Raw genomic sequence first — 17,017 nt, forward strand, 5'->3', positions numbered from 1 at the left:
AAATAAAAACAGCATATAATTAAATATCTCAGGCTGAACGTGGTTATGCTAGCTTAATGAGTTTTCTTATTTTAGGTCAAAATCGCCATCCTTATGAAAGTAAGGAGAAGAAGTAAGATAGTAAGCATGTCTGTGGGATTGCTGGCTCTCGTAACGGGGACTGTGACCATTATTGGATTTGTAATCAAGTTGCAGAGGCGCTTAAAATCCATATCAATGAATGAAGAATTGAAGGAGCTATATTTCTACTGTCCAAGATCACCTGCAGTACTTGTCGAGGAATTGGGCTGTATTTCTCTTAGGTTTTCAGACATCAAGGAGGAAACCTTTATTATAGGCCAGGCTGAATGTAGAGAAAATAGTGAGAAGTTATATCTTGAGTTCATTATAAATACCTTAGATCGTATTTCCTGCCCAGAGGATGAAGCATATAGGATTGAAGGAGATTTGATGGAAAGAGAAAAAGAGAGGCTTCGGGTTCTGAGTTGTGAGATAAGATACAATCTCTGTGAAAACTCGAGGGTGATGGGAGCCAAAGATATAAAGGCATATTCTGATACTTCTTCGGTAGCGCTAAGAAGACTCCTTGGACTTGATAAAGAGTTTCCCTCCGAGCAAGACCTGGAGGCCGAAGAGGCAAGGGAGATGATTAAGGTTATTGAAGCATACTGGCATAAAGGACTAAATGATGTGGAATGCAAAATTTCTGAAAAAACTCTACTGTTGAAGAGATATGTGGCATGCGTTCTTGCTAGATATCTTATTGAATGCAAAATAGACAATCAGAAAAGAATGGCGAGAGATGCGGATGTTCTTATGAGGATTGAAGTAGGAGATGTTTTAGGTGATAAGAGGATAAGCCCGTTTGTGATTTTAAGCAGAAAAGAGTCTATGAGCCCAGGAACGTATATGAATGTTGTACGGGAGATCCTTTTTTTTATTAAGTATAAAGGCATTATTTCTGATATGGACTCCGGTGCAAATAAAAGTTTTAATGGCACTGATGAGCTGTGGTTTCTCTTACAGAAATGTAAGAATAGTTTCAACAGAACCCTGTCATACAAGCTTAGTAAACTGTTTGATGAAAGGTCTAAAAACGATTTAATGGCCGGAAACGATGACGACTATATGGCCTATAGAATCCTGATTGGTTTTCTTGGACTAACAGAAGGTTTCCAAGATGCAGAAATAAGGCAAATAAAAGATCAGGACATGCCTGTTCTTAGATACTACCAAAGCTTTCTTTCAACCCTAGTTGATGATAAGGCTTACTACCATATTCTAGATACAAAGAAGACCATTAAGGTAAAAGATTACATGGCCGGCCAGCTGCTCAGAGGTTATAAAGGCAAGATACATAAACTAGCTAGCAAGATTGAGAATAGGAAGATCTCTAGAATGAAAATAAGTGGGGGATCCATCCAAATGAAGCACTATCTCTGGATCTTAGTCAGACTCATCCATGATATTGGAGATGTAGATAGAAAGACCAACAGGAAATTCACAGATGAATTAAGCAAGCTGAGAGAGAACTTTATACTTTTAGTCGAACTGATTTTAGATGGGAGAAGGATAGATACTTCTGAACCTTCTACAAGGGCTGTTCTCAGGCTAGTGGGAATAGGTGAGAATATTGGTGTCTGCACTGAGGGAGTAGGGGATGAACACGCCTATATATTTGAAAGCATAGGATGGTGCAAGTCTCCAGGAAATTCTATTTCCTCTGCTCGATGCATCTTGAATGGAGTGGAAGTTCCTCTTAAAAGACATGCTATGGGAGTGGTCTCTCAATATCTCAAGGAATGCAGGGAGTGGAGCGAAGCACAAAAACGTATGGATTTGAAAGTCTTTAGAAGTGTAAGTGAGGCGTTTTCCATAAGATATGAGGATGGAAGGCCTGTTGGAGTAGAATACTTTGAGATAATAAGAACCATGCTTGTCAAAGTATTTTGCTATGAATCGGAAAACCTCTTCAGAAAAGCCATGATAGATGGGAATTCCCTCTCGAATATGCTAAAATATTATCTGGATTGTAAGGTGAGGGATGTTTGTGAATTTTTCTCAAAGGCCTTCCTAACGGTGATAAATGATCTTCATGAAGATGGGGAGAGGGTTTCTGGACATACTGTTACTATGATCAAAAGGGTTTTGGGAAAGGATGAATCTTTTATGCGAAGCATGGATTTTCAAAAAGTTGATGAAAGGTTATTCAAATCCATTCTATCCAGATTTCCAGGAAAGTACAAGAAGATTGAGTGCTGTTTTGAAGATAAGGAATTCAGGCTAGTCCATCTGGTTGCCTTGGCAATAGCAAAATACCTTAAGGCAGGTCCTGTTGAAAACTTTGAACTTGCTCTCGAACTTGAGAAGAATCTGATATGCAAGGTTGGATTCTATGAGGAAAGATGAGATGGCTACCATTGAATAGATATGATATACACGAAAACCTAAACCCCAAAGCTTTCATGGGAATAGAAAGAAGAAAGTTCTACATGCGGCTAGCAGGCTTTGTAGTGATCATGTTTGTGTCGCCAATAGTAATTGCTGTTGTTGGAAGATTGATTGGGGTAGACTCTCCTTTGACCTCATTTGCATCACTGTTCCTAGTCTTGGGGTCTATGGGAGCAATATGCAAGTCTGTGATTGATAGAGAAAGAGAAAAGAAGAGTAGAAGAATAAGGAAGATTAAATCCAAATGAAGTTTATTTCAATATTTCTATTCCTGTGGTTGCGAGTTGTTTGGGCAGATTCCTCCTAGGTTTTTGATTTGAATTTGTTTGTTTCTATCTTTTTTAGACCTGGTGAGGATACCCCAAATGAGTGAAGCCTCAGTGATAGTCCATCCATTGGTATTGCTTTCTGCAGTTGATCACTACAAGAGAAAAGGAACCAAGAGAGTTGCTGGGATATTACTCGGGAACGAAGATGGAGAGATCCATATCACAGAAAGCTTTGCTTGTATATTTGAAGAGGACGAGGATGGATGGTTTATAGACACCTCATACATAAGGAGCATGTTTGAACTATTCTATAAGGTTAACCACAAGCTTAAGATAATGGGATGGTATCATACTGGGCCAAGAATGTATGAGAATGATCTGGACATAACGAGGTCTCTATCCAAGTTCGTTGAAAGTCCATTTCTTACTATCATCAACGTTCACCTTGGGGAAAACGACCTTCCTATCCAGGCATTCAAGTTAGATGAGCAGGATGAGTTTATACATGTAGGGTGCAGTATAGAAGCTGAAGAAGCTGAAGAGGTTGGTGTTGAGCACCTTATAAGGGATATAAGGGAAGAGGCAAGCGGATCGATTGCAGCTAAAATCAACGGGATAAAAGAATCACTATTGGTCTATAAGGGAGTTCTCGGTGAGATAAGATCTTATCTTGAAGATGTAATAAAAGGGCACATTAGCCCGAGTCAAGAGATCATTGATCTCTGCCAAGAAATCATCAATTCAATTCCAAAGCTGGAAAAGCCTCTTGACGAGAATCTTTCCGATTGCTATGTCTCTGCGCTTGCGAAGACTGTGATTGCACTTAATGATCTAAGGAGGAATAGGCTTGAAAACGGAATCGAGATGAATACACCGTAACTTTAATAAACATGTCATATTCCTGATACAAACATTTTGGAACTCTTAATACTTTAACTTTTTGTATTTTTTCCCAGGGCCGGAATATGGAAATCAGACATATAGTTCTTCTGAGCTATGGAAATATTGATAGAATCAACCAGCAGGTGATGTGTGATGGGTGCCTTGTACTTAACTCCCCTTGGAGCGATTCGTCTCCAGAAACTAAGATGAAGAGGAATGGAGACGAGCTAACCATTGAATCTAAGGAAATGGTTCTTAAGGTCATCAATGGAAAGATTGTTTATATAGAAGCTGTTTACTTGATAGACAGCAAAGTTGAGTTTGTAGAGCTCACTCTTTCTCCTCATCCATACGATTTTTTTTTGTTGAAGAAGCACTTTCTTTCCAGGTTGAAGGGGACGCCTTCTAACTCTACAGATAAAGAGGTAGTGTACCTAAGGAAAAGAAGGATAGGACGCTTCGTCATACCTGTATTTTTATATTTGTTAAAAACGACTATCGAATATCTTTTTGTTGGTATTCCACAGCACATGGTTGATTACATAGTGAATTGCTCAACTGAGGAGAAACGGATTATAACTATAAAGACAACGTTGGGTACTTACATAAAGTTCTTCTGCTCCATCCAAGGTGCATTTCTGAGATTAGGATTTCCAATTGTATTCATCGATGAGATTTTTGTTGTTCCAACCACCATGTATCTGTCTGCCTTCTCATACGCATGTTCTTTCTTAGCAAGATCGCTAATAGAATCCATCCACCTCCTAAACAACAGCAGTTACAATCCTCTAAAAAGACGAAGAGATTCTGTAATTCTTAATACAGATCAAATATTCATGTCCGCATTGATTTTTTCATTTATTCTTCTGATCATGTTCAACATTGTGCATTTCTACATCCTTTGCAGCTTCATGAGCTTGTGCCTGGTAGGTCTGAAATTTATTACCGACTTCATAGACTTTGTACTGATGGACATCTCAAAGTGTCGTACATATACTCTTTCAATAAATTACGACAGAATGCCTGCAGTTGAGCTCAGATACACTAAGGTTTCTGTTTATGACAGAATTAAGCTTGCAGTACAAGCAAGTCTCCTGTCTTTGGAATCGTTCAAAGATAATATTCTAGTCAAGCTTCTACTTGGAATAAAATAGTGCCTTTTCTTACATCTACCTCGTGTGAACTAGCAGACTATGGCATCACGTCTCCTTCCCATCAAATATAGATGTTTTCTTTTCTATCCTTTCCTTGTCTCTTCTACACCTTAGTGCTTTCAGAATCTCATCATCAGGTATCCTCCCCACTAACGAGTTATAGAATGATTCGAAATCTCCTTCAGAGATAGATATCAGAATGGCCAGGTTCTGAAGGTCAGAGAACTTCTGAATAGCATCAGCACTCCCAAGTTCCTTAGCAAATTCTAAGATCTTGGTGACATATTCCACCATGTTCCTGGATTGCTTCTCGTCAAATGTAAGCTGCAATATTCTACCATATAATGCAGAATGGAGGAGGCAGAGAATTCGATTTATCAGGATCCTGAAATTTTCTCCTTTTATCGATGCCTCTGAAGCCTTTACAATTTCGTGTCTTACAACCTCTATCACTCTTTCACACCCCTCAAGGTTTCCAAACGTTTCCTGCTTAATCCTAACACCAATTCTCATCGCGCATGTTTCTACCTGATCTTCAAATGCATCCTTGAGCTTCCTATTGATTTTTTCTCGGAAGGTTTCAAGCTTCCAGAACTTATCTCCAAAGTATTTTCTTGTCACCAGATATATAAATTGAAGTATTCTTATCACTTCAAACTTACTTTGTGTTGAATCGTAAACAGACCCAACAAATGCATTTATCTTCCGAGAAAAGAAATCAATAAGCTCATCTTCCTCGGAATCACTGTAAAACCTATTGGATCTCTCAAAGGCAAAGCTTATGGTATTGAGGAGTTGTTTATACACAAATATGCTATCAGTAGCCCTACCTGCTTCCTCTCCAAGAATGATGTATTTTGTCTCGCTTTGCTTCTGAAGAACAAGAATCTCATAAATCTGATCAAAAAAGGTCTTTTCCTTGTCAATCGCTATTCTGGTGTATTGAGAAATAAGGTCCTCGGTAGCATTAGACCCGTCAAAATCCGGATCTATTGTCTCAATAAACGATCCGAGTATTCGAAGGTTTTTATAGCAGCTTTCAAGCCCCAGGAGAAACATGCAAGGCCCTGTATCCTTGAGGTAGTCTCCTAGCGCTGTGGAAATAACGTCGCCATACACCTTCTTGTGTATTATCTTATACACATCTTTTGTATTTACAAAAATATCTCCAATATCTCTGAATTTCGAATCATATGCATCTCTGATCTTATCTATCAATTCTACAAACGTACTGTGGCTCGTTGTGTGGAAATCAAGGTCTATGATGCTTTCCTTTCTGTACTCCATACTTACAGGTTCTTTGAATAAGTCCAAAGAATATATGTATGAATGGACAAGAAAGCTCTCCTTGCCCATTTCAAGCAAGGAATTATAGGCAGACTGCATCATTGTTTTGTTGTTTTGTTTATTCCCTGTTTCAAACACACTAAGCATCTTATCTTCGACTGCTTTATTGTACTCCTGAAGTTCTCCGTTATCATCACCAATCTTTGAAATATTGTATAGAAGGAAACATAAGAATCTCCAGTCTTCCTCACTGTCACTTGTTATAAGACTATCAAGAACCTTGAAATTCCCTTTCTCAATCTCCATTAGATACTTCACTGCCTTCTCCATCCTCTTTAGATGATTTATTTCTTTGTTTCTTTCCAGCACATTCCTCGATGTCCCAAGCGGTTCCAGAACTATCCGGCCTATCTCTCTGTTCAGGTCATCAATCTTATCCAGCTTTAGCCCTTCCTGAATCGTGCGAAGCTTTGTGTTGAGCTTTTCTCTCTTGAAAAATAGGCCTTCCCTTATGTTTTCAAGGTCCCCAACAAGCTCCACCAGATTAGCATGTGTCTGGAAGATGTTGTCCTCTCTGATGTCGACAAACTCCTCAACAAGACTTGTCAGATTGAACGACCCAGACCTCAGCTGGCTTACATGAATGCTCTTCATCTAGGGGAGACAGCAAAATCCCACTTATTAAAGGCCCTGATCATCATTGTAAGCCTTGAAAGAAAAAACATAGCTCAAGATAATTTAATCCCAACGATTAGAAGCCATTCCATTCTTCGGTATTTCCTCCAGCTATACCACTTAAAACTTCTTCCTTTCCAACATTAAGGATGTTGTTTGTTGACTCTAGGAGCTGCTCCTCAACAAGCTGTTCAAGCTCAACACTATCTCTAAACAAGAAAAGCTCAACTTCTTTCATGTCTCGAACAAGCTCAGCTCCAGTCTTCATGTAATTGATTAGTCTAGACAGAATGAAAAACCCTGCAGCAATTGCTGATGGAGACCTGTTGTTCATGGGAATTGCTATGTCCACACCTATCAGGGAATTGTCTGCATTGACAAATGCAATTGTAGGAAGATTGCAATATTGTGATTCCAGAATTGCCTGTTTGTCCGCATATGTGTCAGAAACAATGAGAAGCCTTGGGTCGTATACCCTTCTTACCTCAGAATTTGTAAACGATCCGGGAATAAACCTTCCTGTTATTGGTGTTGCCCCAACAGCCTCACAAAACTTAACAACTGGTTTTCTCCCAAATGTCTTTGTAGACACAACAGCAATACTGGAAGGGTGTTTTATTCCGCAGAAGGCCCTTGCAGCAATAATAAGCTTCTCCCACATTGCATTGATGTCAATAATACTAATCTTGTCCTGAGACCTTGTTCCATACATGTACCTAGAAAAGTTCTTGTTTGTAGAGGTCCCTCCGAGATGTGCCTGGCTAAGTATCAGTAACTTAACAAACTCGTCTGGAATTTTGATGCTATCTGAAATCTTTGTGCTATCTTGTGGCATTTCAAGGGTACAAATTTTTTCAGGATTATCCATCTAATATGTAGAGAAGCGTAAAGAATATCAAAGAATGTTATAGGAAAAACACTTCTAGTAGTGCAAATTTTATGGGTTATGTTTCTATGTATTGAAGAGGTCGATCTATATTGAAGTTGGATCCTCTTGAGGTAGGGTTACAGCCCCCGTAGCTCAGTTGGTTAGAGCATGGTACTTATATGCTGGAAAGCTGTGCAACACTTGGTTTATACTGCTAAGATATGCCAAGGCCGCGGGTTCGAGTCCCGCCGGAGGCATCCTTTTGCTATGGATATGATGTAAATTCTTTTAATCATCCTGGTTCTTTCTCAGAAGTGAATGTTTATCTTCTTGAACTCTAACAATAGAGCAAGGAAATCATCAAGGTCCATCTTTGCTGCCCTTGCCCCATCAAGATCGGCTTTTGACAAGACCCTTTCGAACACATCTTCGGGGGTGGTATTTTCAAATACAGGGTCGGCCTTTATCTTATTGACCAGAGATGAGTTCTTGAAATTTGCCCTGAGTGTTTTATTTTTTCTAAGAAAGCATATCTTCAGGAACCTATCGAACTCTTCAAAGTCTATTGGTGGCCTTGGTATTCGAGGCTCAATTCTTACAAAGCTCGACTCGACTTTTGGAGGTGGCACAAAGCTGTTTTTTGAGACCTTAAGGACATGATCTATCTGTGCAAGCATCTGTGCACCAACAGATAGTCTACAATATTCAGGGTTTCCAGGCCTTGCCACAAGCCTGTCAGAAAACTCCCTTTGGAACATTATGTATGCACACTTGAAGTTGTACTTCAGAAGCTTAAACATAAAGGGGCTACTAATCTGATATGGCAAGTTGGTTATGCAGAGATCAAAATGAGGGAAATCATGCTTTAGTGCATCTCCCACAAACAATTGAAACTTCTGAGCCATCCCAGGAACGCCATTTACTCTTTTTGCTAACTCTGCTGCTAGTCTAGGATCTATCTCATAGCATATCACCTTCTTTGCTTTCTGAAGCAGCTTCATCGTAAGATTGCCGGTACCTCCGCCTACCTCCAGCACAACATCCGTTGGTTTTATCCTTGCTCTTTCGATTATTGTGTCAATTACCCCCAAGTTCTTCAGTATGTGCTGCCCGTGCTGCTTATTGAACTTCGGATTCACCATCTAGACACCCTGTCGACTGCAAAAATTTAACAACACAGCCAGATTTAATCATTAAGGCTTCCAGAGAAAATCCCAGATATCGTCGAGATGTATATAATCTTGTCATGACGCCTAACCCACCTTGTATCCTTCGGGACCTTCATAAAAATCTCTTTGTAAAGATCTATTGCCATTCCGTTACATCCTATAACCCCATCACCAATAACTTTGGAATTCCCAATATTCTCCTTGAAGAGAATACTCGATCTGACAACGTCGTATTTCAGAAGTAAGTTTCCCTCAGTCACTATATACAAGTATTCCTTATGGGGCACTATCAAAGTCACCGTATCAAAAACCTTCAATATCACATCGGAGTCTTTGCAAATATGGCCATAATGAGTAACATAAAAGATAGAATCGTCTCTAACCCAGAAGTCTTGTATAATTGATTCACCCTTTGTTCCGTACACACTAGTATCCTTGGCATATCTTATGTCCTCAAATGTCGATCTATACAAATACCCATCGAAACCTAGAAGGTATATTCCCGAGCTGCTTATCATCGCCTTCTTGATGCATCCATCCATTTCTCGGAAATTGACCACGACTTCTCTACAGATTGCATCAAAGACAATAACCTTCGAAGTGTTGAACACCAAATATATATAATGCTCATGGATCCCCATACTCAGTATGTCTCCGTAAAACTCATATTCCTCACCCGAAGATAAAGCAATTAGTGTGTTTCTGCCTGTCAAGCAAAACACGTTATCGTTGTATACAACAAATTCTTTGCAGTCCATGCCTCCCTGTAATAACCTGAAAGGGATGTTTGAAGCCTCGGCAAAGAGCTTTGTACCTTCCATCCAACCTTCTTGTTTTTCAGGGGAGTGCCAAAACAATTCTTAAAGAATCCAAGTGAAAGAACTATATACCATATCTTTCATAATATACTTTATTTTTAATTAGATATCATGCCATTTGAGAAGTAGTATACCCTATCAAATTTGCTCAATAATCCTGAGTTCTGCATTATCATTATGACAGTTTTGTCCGAAAGATTTTTCATAATCATGTCAACTATGGCATTTTCAGATTCTTTATCTAAATGAGAAGTCACCTGGTCAAAAATATATATAGGCGCATCTTTAACAACTGCTCTCATCAGGTTAACCTTTTGCCTCTGCCCTCCACTTAGCCTATTCCCCCCATCTCCAACAGAGGTTTGGTATCCATCGCTAAGATTTCTAAAAACCTCATCCATCCCATACCTCTTGCAATATTCAACAATCTCTTCATCACTTAGATATTTATTTCCATCCCTTATATTGCTAAGGACAGACTTGTTGAATAGTTGCGATTCCTGGGGAGAGTATGATATCATGCTCCGAAGGCCTTCCTTGTTTAGAGTACTGAGCTCTATGCCATCAATAAGAATACTTCCGCTGTAATCAAGAAATCCAAGAAGAGCTCTAGCAAATGAGGTCTTGCCTCCTCCATTGTCCCCGGATATTCCTATCTTCTCTCCCCTTCTTATTCTCATGTCTACGTTTCTCAGCAACTTTATGTCTCCAATAGATATCTCTAATCCTTCAATTTTGATTTCTGTCTCAAAGTCTTTCTTGTAATAGCCCGGCTCCCCTGCGTCCAGTTTGGTGGCCTCAGCTCTATTCTGCGATATATTTGTTAGGTTCAGTAGTATCATGACAAGGCTGTTGCTTATATCGACACAATACATTCGAAGCTGATTGCTCAAAGAGATTATTAAAGTATAGTCCTTAAAACTAATATTCTTTGCATCTCCATTCGAAAATTGTATGGTCATTATAAACATCGCCATGATAAATATGTTTTCTCCAATAAAGTTCCCAGCCTGCAGCCAACTCCAATACATCTTCCCATACCTTGTTTCTGCACCCATACGCTTATACAGCTCATCTGCCTCCAGCTCCTCATTGTTGTATGACTTTATGATATCATAGTTCAATATACTATTGTATCTCTTTCTCTCTGTCATGTCGATCTCTCTGTTCATCTTCAGTCTAATGGTGTTTCTATAATGATTTATGATGATCACACATACCCCATAAGCAAGCACAACACCTCCCATAAGTAGCCCATAGTAACTTTCAACCCCCACCCGAATCTTAATCATCGTTATTATAATGCAGCACAAGCTCATGATAAAGCACTTTATGGTAGACTCTAGGATCCATCGCAAGGATAAAACCTTTCTATTCATGAACGAAATCATATCTCCAACGCCTATTTTCTTGAAATGCAGGAATGACATGCAAATGTGTTCCTTGTATAGATCTATAATATAATCTCTGCATATTGCTTCCACATAGCTGGACATTGCAAACAAAGACACCAATCCAAGCACATATGAGGAAAGAGCAACAATTAAATACACCCTGATCTTCCCATTCACTATCTCTGTATTGTCGGCTCTTTCTTGTATATCATTTAGAATTTGTGTAATGAGTATTTCTCCATATCCTGCAACTATCAGTGCTACTATAATGGGAAGAATCATGACTCTTACAACAGAGGATCCAAGAACATACTTGAACAGAACGGTTTTTATCATCGACATTTTGCTAATCCCAATCCCCTGAGTAGCAGGCTTCATTTCCGGGGTATATTTTTCTTCTTCTTTTTGCACAGCGACCCAGCAGACTTAGCTTAGAAAGCCTCAGAATCCTGAGAGGCAACTATTGGACAGTTTTCCAAGTATCATCCTGATTGACAGAGGAGGGTGCCAAATCAGCTTTATGTTTCTGGAGGAACGATTCTGTCTAGTTTCAAGGATTTTTTGGCCCTTAAAATGGCAATCGTGCAATACATTTTGCTTAGAAACGACTTGAATTTCTCCAGAGGTGCTCTGATTGCTCAGGCCTGCCACTCAAGTGTTTACTCCATTGAAAGATACAGAGACCATCCGGATACAGTAGAATATCTGAGGAACGTAAGGCTTATGACAAAAGTAGTCCTCAAGGTAAGTGGATAATCTAATTTCAGATAAAAGGAAAAGATGTGGGAGAGATAATAGACCATCTTGTTTCAAAAAACATAGATCACACTGTTTGGGTTGAGGAGCCAGAAAGTATAACCACATGCATATCTCTTAGGCCCTATGCCAAGGACAAAATTGCAGATGTTGTTGAGTACTTCAAAAGATTCAAGCTGTTCTAGTAATTATATGATAAAGGGCCTCCCTTTATTGTCTCCTTAGAGGCTCCTTTATGGTGAAGAAAGGGACAGTGGGATAGTTCTATATTAAGGCCAAAACAAATCCCCTAGCTATATGGACCCATGCCTCAAGGATGAGTATAGACGGCAGTTGACAGGAGCTTGTGACCAAGTGCCCTGCTATAAGGTGTTCTGCCGACGTGGGTTAGAAAACGAGGCTGCCGAGGCGTTATCTGAAGTGCTTTCGAGATATGGAGATGTGTTTTTGTGTAAAAACATATACAAAACTATAGAGAAAGCCTCTTATGTAAACTTTAGTAGAAGTGGAAATGTATTCTTGGATTTCTTCTTTTGCCTGAGCAGAGTAGGGTCTAGAAGAGACATGTCCATCGAAGAAAGTAGAGTCGAGTCTGATGGAAGTGAGACTTCAATGCTTTGCATTAAGAATGAAGACGGCATGAAACTAGAGGGAGCAATGCAGTCTGTTGAATGGACCAAGAGAAGATTTAGAAAGAGAAGCGTTCCTTCCTTAAAAAACAAGAGCGGAAACAGATTTGGATGCCTAAAGATTAATGAGATGAAGGATGAGTTTGATGGAGCATCTAAGCTTGACCATTCTATTTGCACCTTGATATCTGGAAAAGAGAAAATTACTGTAGAGAATAGGTACGTTCTTGTTGGGGTTCTTGAGCTACTACTCAAGAAATACGAGAACTCATTACATCTTACTCTTGGAATGATTATTATTAGAATTTACTGCTCAATAAGTAAATACGACGATGTTGAGGAAGCATACTACCCGATTTTGTACAAGATATTCCGCAATATCCGGAGTCTGTACAGTGAGATGCTTAAGAAAGCTTCACTTAGTGAGGGGATTACATGCAGGGGAGAAAAGATAGGCTCTAGAGAGGATCAACCTATTTGTATATACCTCCCTAGGTTTACAAAACTTGATCTCTCAATGCTTGTAGATAATATAGCTGGTATCCTTAACTCTGAGGAGGTTATCGATAACAGAGAGAGCAAGAGGGTTGATAGTCTATTAGGCATATTACATTTGTTGTATCTTATAAACGAGGAGTGTGGGCTACTTAGCTATAAAAGATTCTATCTAACAGCTTTTTGCTCCCGTATGAACTTTCGTGAGGAATTTAAACACTTCAGAGCAAAGTCGAAGACACCTCTCAACTTCCCATTCATCCTTCCGGTGCATATCAAAGCAGAGCTCATCAAGTATGAAAACAACGACAGAATGAAAACTTCCTTACAAGATTCATTTTTTAAGTCTTTGTTTGAGGGCCATGTGGATCCATATCTGTTCATTACCGTCAATAGAGAAACGGTGTATAGAGACAGCATCGAGATATTCAAAAAGATGAATGTATCGAATGCAAGAAAACAACTTAGAACCACATTCAAAAACGAGGAAGGAGTAGATTCTGGAGGAATAAGAAAAGAATACTTCCAACTGTTAAGCCAAGAGATAAAGGAGGATGGAAGATTATTTGAGCATACCGAGAACAGAATCTGGATTAGGCCCCACGAAGGGGATGAAGAGGAATACGAGGCCATCGGGAGAATAATTGCAATAGCGCTTTACAATAATGTTGTTCTCAACATTCCATTTCCAAGTTTGTTTTTCAAGAAGCTTCTTGGCAGGAGGCCATCTCTCGATGATTTGAGGGAGATATCCAGCGGGATAGCCACATCGTTGAGGAATCTGAGAAAGCTTTCAAAAGACGAGATCAATGAACTGGATCTAAGGTTTGTTGCTGAGCACAATGTTGACGGGACCACAAAAACATACCCTCTTGTGAAGAACGGGAAGAACATAAGGCTAACATCAGAAAACATGAGGCTATTTATTGAGAAGTACATTGAATTTCATACAGATACCCTTATAAAGCCTCAGTTTGAGGCTATTCGAAAAGGCTTCTATTCGATAATAGACAAGGACAAGATGATGTATCTAGATCCAAAGGAACTAGAGAAGATAATGATGGGATCGAATACATTTGACATTAAAGCAATAAGGTCCTCCACTACATATTCTGGGTTCAAAGAAGATTCTCCTATTATTATCTACTTCTGGGAGATATTCGAGGGATTCAACAGGAAGAAAAGAAAGAAACTTCTTCAGTTCATTACAGGAAATGACAGAATACCTGTCTCAGGCCCTGCATCACTAAAGCTTGTCATAATGAGAAATGGGTGCGATACCGATAGACTCCCCTCTTCACAGACATGCTTCAACACACTTCTACTTCCCGAATATTCATCCAAGAACAAGTTAGAGAAAAAGCTTGAAACCGCTCTGGAATTAACAGCAGGTTTCTTTCTGCTTTGAAAATAAATTATCACCACAATCTTTCCCATTCTTCGAAAAAGGCTTCTGAACATTCATCGCTGCTGAAGTCTAAATTTGTTGCAGGGTCAAATAGCCTGTATGTTTCCCTTGCCGTATACAATTTCTTCTTTATATTTTTCCTGAGACCACTGCAATAGGGCTCTCTAGGAGAAGTTCTGAGAAGTAAGGCCTCATCTTCCCCTAACTCCACTTCAAATTCCTTTTCTTCTTCAGGACATATTCTCGGCATTCTTTTGCATTCATAAAGTACTTTATTATATCCTTCGCTCATGAGTAGAGTCACCTTGTTATCCCATACACTATATTCATAAATAAGTTTATTACTCTTCTTGTGTAATGGTATGTCCTTTCTTTTGATTCTCACAACCATCATCTTAGGCCCCTGAGCATCTGTCTTGCTCATCCCCTTAGGATAGGAAGCTTTGTTTTTCATCCACTCCGAAATCTCTTAACAAAAACAAAGCTCCATTATATATAAGCAGCCTTTCCATTAGAAACATAAGGTATCTCCTTGGATCACTCATCAGGAACTGCATACTTCTCTATTTCCTTTTCCTTTTTCTCCTCCTTCCTCTTCTTTCTTTCCCCACCACTTTCTTTTCTTCCGCTAAGCTCTCGATCGGTAAAGTACTCTCCTGTCTCCATCTCAATATCCTCCTTCCTCTTCGGTATATCGGAAGGCATGTTCCCACTGTGTCTTCCGATAATCTTCTTCTTCGACTTTTTGTTACTCTTCTTGATCTCAGGAAGGAACCGGCTCCAATCCTCTCCCTCCTTGGTGATGTCTCCTTCAAGTTTTCTTTTTTCCACAAGCTTTTTAATCTGGTACATCGGATGGATGTTGTTCATACAATCAATTACAATTTTCTTCACTTCCTCAATACCCCTGAAGCTGCCTATAATGCTCACAGTCTTCCCGTGCACAAGAACATAGCATTTCGTCAGAATCTGGATGGCCTTCAAAGTCATCTCCTTGGGTCCTATCAGCCTATCTCTTCTTTTTTCAAACACCTTGTCGGAGCTTGCCAGTTTCTTTATGTCAATCACTTCACAGAAATACTCGTCCTCCAGTACCTTCATTGCTTCTTCAACCCCGACTCCTCGGCTTACAAGCTTAACAAAGTTGACTGCCTTGATGAATATAAATGGATCTCTTGTACTCTTGTTTGTCTCCACATCAATAACCCTCTTCTCCAAATCAATCTTGCATGATATCTTCTTCCCCTCCAATGCCTTAATAATGTATTTCTGTGTCTGTTCAATATACTTCTCTCTGTACTTTGGGAACATCACTGCTTCAGAACTCATTTCTACAAACTCATGCTTAAAGTCTTTCTCAGAAAACTTTACGTCCTGATTCATATGGGTCTTATATCCTGATTATTTCATTTGTGCAAATTTCTGTTTCTATTCTTTACTTTTCTTACAATCTCTCTAAAACCATTTAATGCCATTCTCTCTTTCACCAAACCCACGGTTGTCTCTAAAAACCCTTCCTGCCTCTCGAAAACGTATCTTTTATACTCATGATTTCCATTTCAATCGTTTTTGGTCTTCCTGTCACCGGTATCCATCCGTTTCATCCCATTCTTGAAAAGCCTTCTAAGCACTCTGTAAACTCCGTTCTGGGAAATACCACTTAGCTCAGCTTCAAAATGGCCTGAAATCACAGGACGGAGGCTCTCCACACTCATTTCATTTCCCAAACCTAAGCAAAACATCATCTTCCGAGCAAATATACCGAAAATTATTTTATACTCCTTGCTTATATCAAGATTCTGAAGTCTCTTTAGCACCCTAACAGATCTATCAAACTTTCCATGTTCCATCCATCTGGAGCACTTCATGAACTCGTCCCACATCGTTCTCCCTTCCTTCTCAATCCCTAGAATCATTTCAAGGCGCCGCAGCATATCTGGAGGATATCTATCTGCCTTTCTTACTTCTTCCATAAGAAACTTCTCAGTAAACTTGAAATACTTTATAAGACAAGGATATGTAGAAGATAACCTTACAAGTTTAGGCAAGGCTAGTCTTCCAAAGTATTCCTCAGCCGTATTTCTTCTAATATTTTTAAACAAGTCCAAATCATCATCTTCACCTTCACAATCCTTTTCATAGGGCCTGTATCTTGGAGATTGAGAGATCAGTGATTTCATGGCACCCCGGCGGTACTTACTTCTCGATCTATAAACGTGGTAAAACACAGTGTCGTTGTCCTTAAAAAACCTCGAGAATATGTCCACATACTTTACAGCTAGATCATTGATCCTTGGATCTGTGGAATAGAACATGTGAAGAATGTTTGTGTCTACCTCGTCCACATACTTATTGATCTTTGAGAAATACTTCAAGGCCAAGGATCTTGCAATCCAGTTTTTTGAGTGGAATAGTAGGGCCATCTTCCGAACGCCCCCTCTTACTACCTCCTTCTGTGAAGTAGACTTTACAATCCTTTTCAAGTTATACAGCCCTATCTCGATCTCGGAATAAGAGGAGTCAGGAGAAATATCTATCTTCAGAAGCTTCTTTAAGCATCTGCTAGGCTTCATGGAAGTGGGTCTATGGAGAAAAGATTAAATCGAAACATTAGAAAGTAAATGCCTTCAGAGTAACTATGACAATCTGCATTACGGAATGCTATCTAGTGTCTCATCACAAAGCACCAGGGCTACAAGAAGATTTATTTAATAAATGGATTGTAAAGCTTTAACAATGTAAAAAATTTACTTCGGATGATG

At 39.4% G+C, this 17,017-nt stretch overlaps 13 protein-coding genes and 1 non-coding gene across 14 annotated transcripts; 6 read left to right on the top strand and 8 right to left on the bottom strand.

Moving 5' to 3' along the window:
- Positions 1–93: 93 nt before the first annotated feature.
- Positions 94–2,409, top strand: EROM_040360 (hypothetical protein; the record flags this gene model as incomplete). Its single annotated transcript, XM_009266027.1, has 1 exon — positions 94–2,409. One exon carries the CDS (start codon positions 94–96, stop codon positions 2,407–2,409), a length of 2,316 nt encoding a protein of 771 aa, XP_009264302.1.
- A 407-nt stretch (positions 2,410–2,816) lies between these two features.
- Positions 2,817–3,599, top strand: EROM_040370 (putative 26S proteasome regulatory subunit 12; the record flags this gene model as incomplete). The annotated part of the gene is made up of 1 exon (XM_009266028.1): positions 2,817–3,599. One exon carries the CDS (start codon positions 2,817–2,819, stop codon positions 3,597–3,599), a length of 783 nt encoding a protein of 260 aa, XP_009264303.1.
- Positions 3,600–3,685: 86 nt separating this feature from the next.
- On the top strand, positions 3,686–4,756 carry EROM_040380 (hypothetical protein; the record flags this gene model as incomplete). The annotated part of the gene is made up of 1 exon (XM_009266029.1): positions 3,686–4,756. One exon carries the CDS (start codon positions 3,686–3,688, stop codon positions 4,754–4,756), a length of 1,071 nt encoding a protein of 356 aa, XP_009264304.1.
- Positions 4,757–4,801: 45 nt separating this feature from the next.
- On the bottom strand, positions 4,802–6,697 carry EROM_040390 (hypothetical protein; the record flags this gene model as incomplete). The annotated part of the gene is made up of 1 exon (XM_009266030.1): positions 4,802–6,697. One exon carries the CDS (start codon positions 6,695–6,697, stop codon positions 4,802–4,804), a length of 1,896 nt encoding a protein of 631 aa, XP_009264305.1.
- A 97-nt stretch (positions 6,698–6,794) lies between these two features.
- On the bottom strand, positions 6,795–7,553 carry EROM_040400 (40S ribosomal protein SA; the record flags this gene model as incomplete). Its single annotated transcript, XM_009266031.1, has 1 exon — positions 6,795–7,553. One exon carries the CDS (start codon positions 7,551–7,553, stop codon positions 6,795–6,797), a length of 759 nt encoding a protein of 252 aa, XP_009264306.1.
- Positions 7,554–7,728: 175 nt separating this feature from the next.
- Positions 7,729–7,843, top strand: EROM_040410. The gene has a single exon. It is a non-coding gene; the product is annotated as a tRNA-Ile (tRNA).
- Positions 7,844–7,894: 51 nt separating this feature from the next.
- EROM_040420 (dimethyladenosine transferase) lies at positions 7,895–8,728 on the bottom strand (the record flags this gene model as incomplete). Its single annotated transcript, XM_009266032.1, has 1 exon — positions 7,895–8,728. One exon carries the CDS (start codon positions 8,726–8,728, stop codon positions 7,895–7,897), a length of 834 nt encoding a protein of 277 aa, XP_009264307.1.
- A 44-nt stretch (positions 8,729–8,772) lies between these two features.
- Positions 8,773–9,576, bottom strand: EROM_040430 (hypothetical protein; the record flags this gene model as incomplete). The annotated part of the gene is made up of 1 exon (XM_009266033.1): positions 8,773–9,576. One exon carries the CDS (start codon positions 9,574–9,576, stop codon positions 8,773–8,775), a length of 804 nt encoding a protein of 267 aa, XP_009264308.1.
- Positions 9,577–9,671: 95 nt separating this feature from the next.
- EROM_040440 (MdlB ABC transporter ATPase/permease component) lies at positions 9,672–11,345 on the bottom strand (the record flags this gene model as incomplete). The annotated part of the gene is made up of 1 exon (XM_009266034.1): positions 9,672–11,345. The coding sequence occupies one exon, from the start codon at positions 11,343–11,345 to the stop codon at positions 9,672–9,674; it is 1,674 nt and encodes a 557-aa protein (XP_009264309.1).
- Positions 11,346–11,540: 195 nt separating this feature from the next.
- Positions 11,541–11,908, top strand: EROM_040450 (hypothetical protein; the record flags this gene model as incomplete). Its single annotated transcript, XM_009266035.1, has 2 exons — positions 11,541–11,711; positions 11,735–11,908. The coding sequence occupies 2 exons, from the start codon at positions 11,541–11,543 to the stop codon at positions 11,906–11,908; spliced, it is 345 nt and encodes a 114-aa protein (XP_009264310.1).
- Positions 11,909–12,020: 112 nt separating this feature from the next.
- Positions 12,021–14,255, top strand: EROM_040460 (ubiquitin protein ligase E3A; the record flags this gene model as incomplete). Its single annotated transcript, XM_009266036.1, has 1 exon — positions 12,021–14,255. One exon carries the CDS (start codon positions 12,021–12,023, stop codon positions 14,253–14,255), a length of 2,235 nt encoding a protein of 744 aa, XP_009264311.1.
- A 10-nt stretch (positions 14,256–14,265) lies between these two features.
- EROM_040470 (hypothetical protein) lies at positions 14,266–14,709 on the bottom strand (the record flags this gene model as incomplete). Its single annotated transcript, XM_009266037.1, has 1 exon — positions 14,266–14,709. The coding sequence occupies one exon, from the start codon at positions 14,707–14,709 to the stop codon at positions 14,266–14,268; it is 444 nt and encodes a 147-aa protein (XP_009264312.1).
- An 83-nt stretch (positions 14,710–14,792) lies between these two features.
- Positions 14,793–15,638, bottom strand: EROM_040480 (putative RNA-binding protein; the record flags this gene model as incomplete). Its single annotated transcript, XM_009266038.1, has 1 exon — positions 14,793–15,638. One exon carries the CDS (start codon positions 15,636–15,638, stop codon positions 14,793–14,795), a length of 846 nt encoding a protein of 281 aa, XP_009264313.1.
- Positions 15,639–15,814: 176 nt separating this feature from the next.
- EROM_040490 (hypothetical protein) lies at positions 15,815–16,828 on the bottom strand (the record flags this gene model as incomplete). Its single annotated transcript, XM_009266039.1, has 1 exon — positions 15,815–16,828. The coding sequence occupies one exon, from the start codon at positions 16,826–16,828 to the stop codon at positions 15,815–15,817; it is 1,014 nt and encodes a 337-aa protein (XP_009264314.1).
- Positions 16,829–17,017: the final 189 nt, after the last annotated feature.

The sequence above is a fragment of the Encephalitozoon romaleae genome, chromosome IV, assembly GCF_000280035.1.
Source record: "Encephalitozoon romaleae SJ-2008 chromosome IV, complete sequence".
Lineage (NCBI taxonomy): Eukaryota > Fungi > Microsporidia > Unikaryonidae > Encephalitozoon > Encephalitozoon romaleae.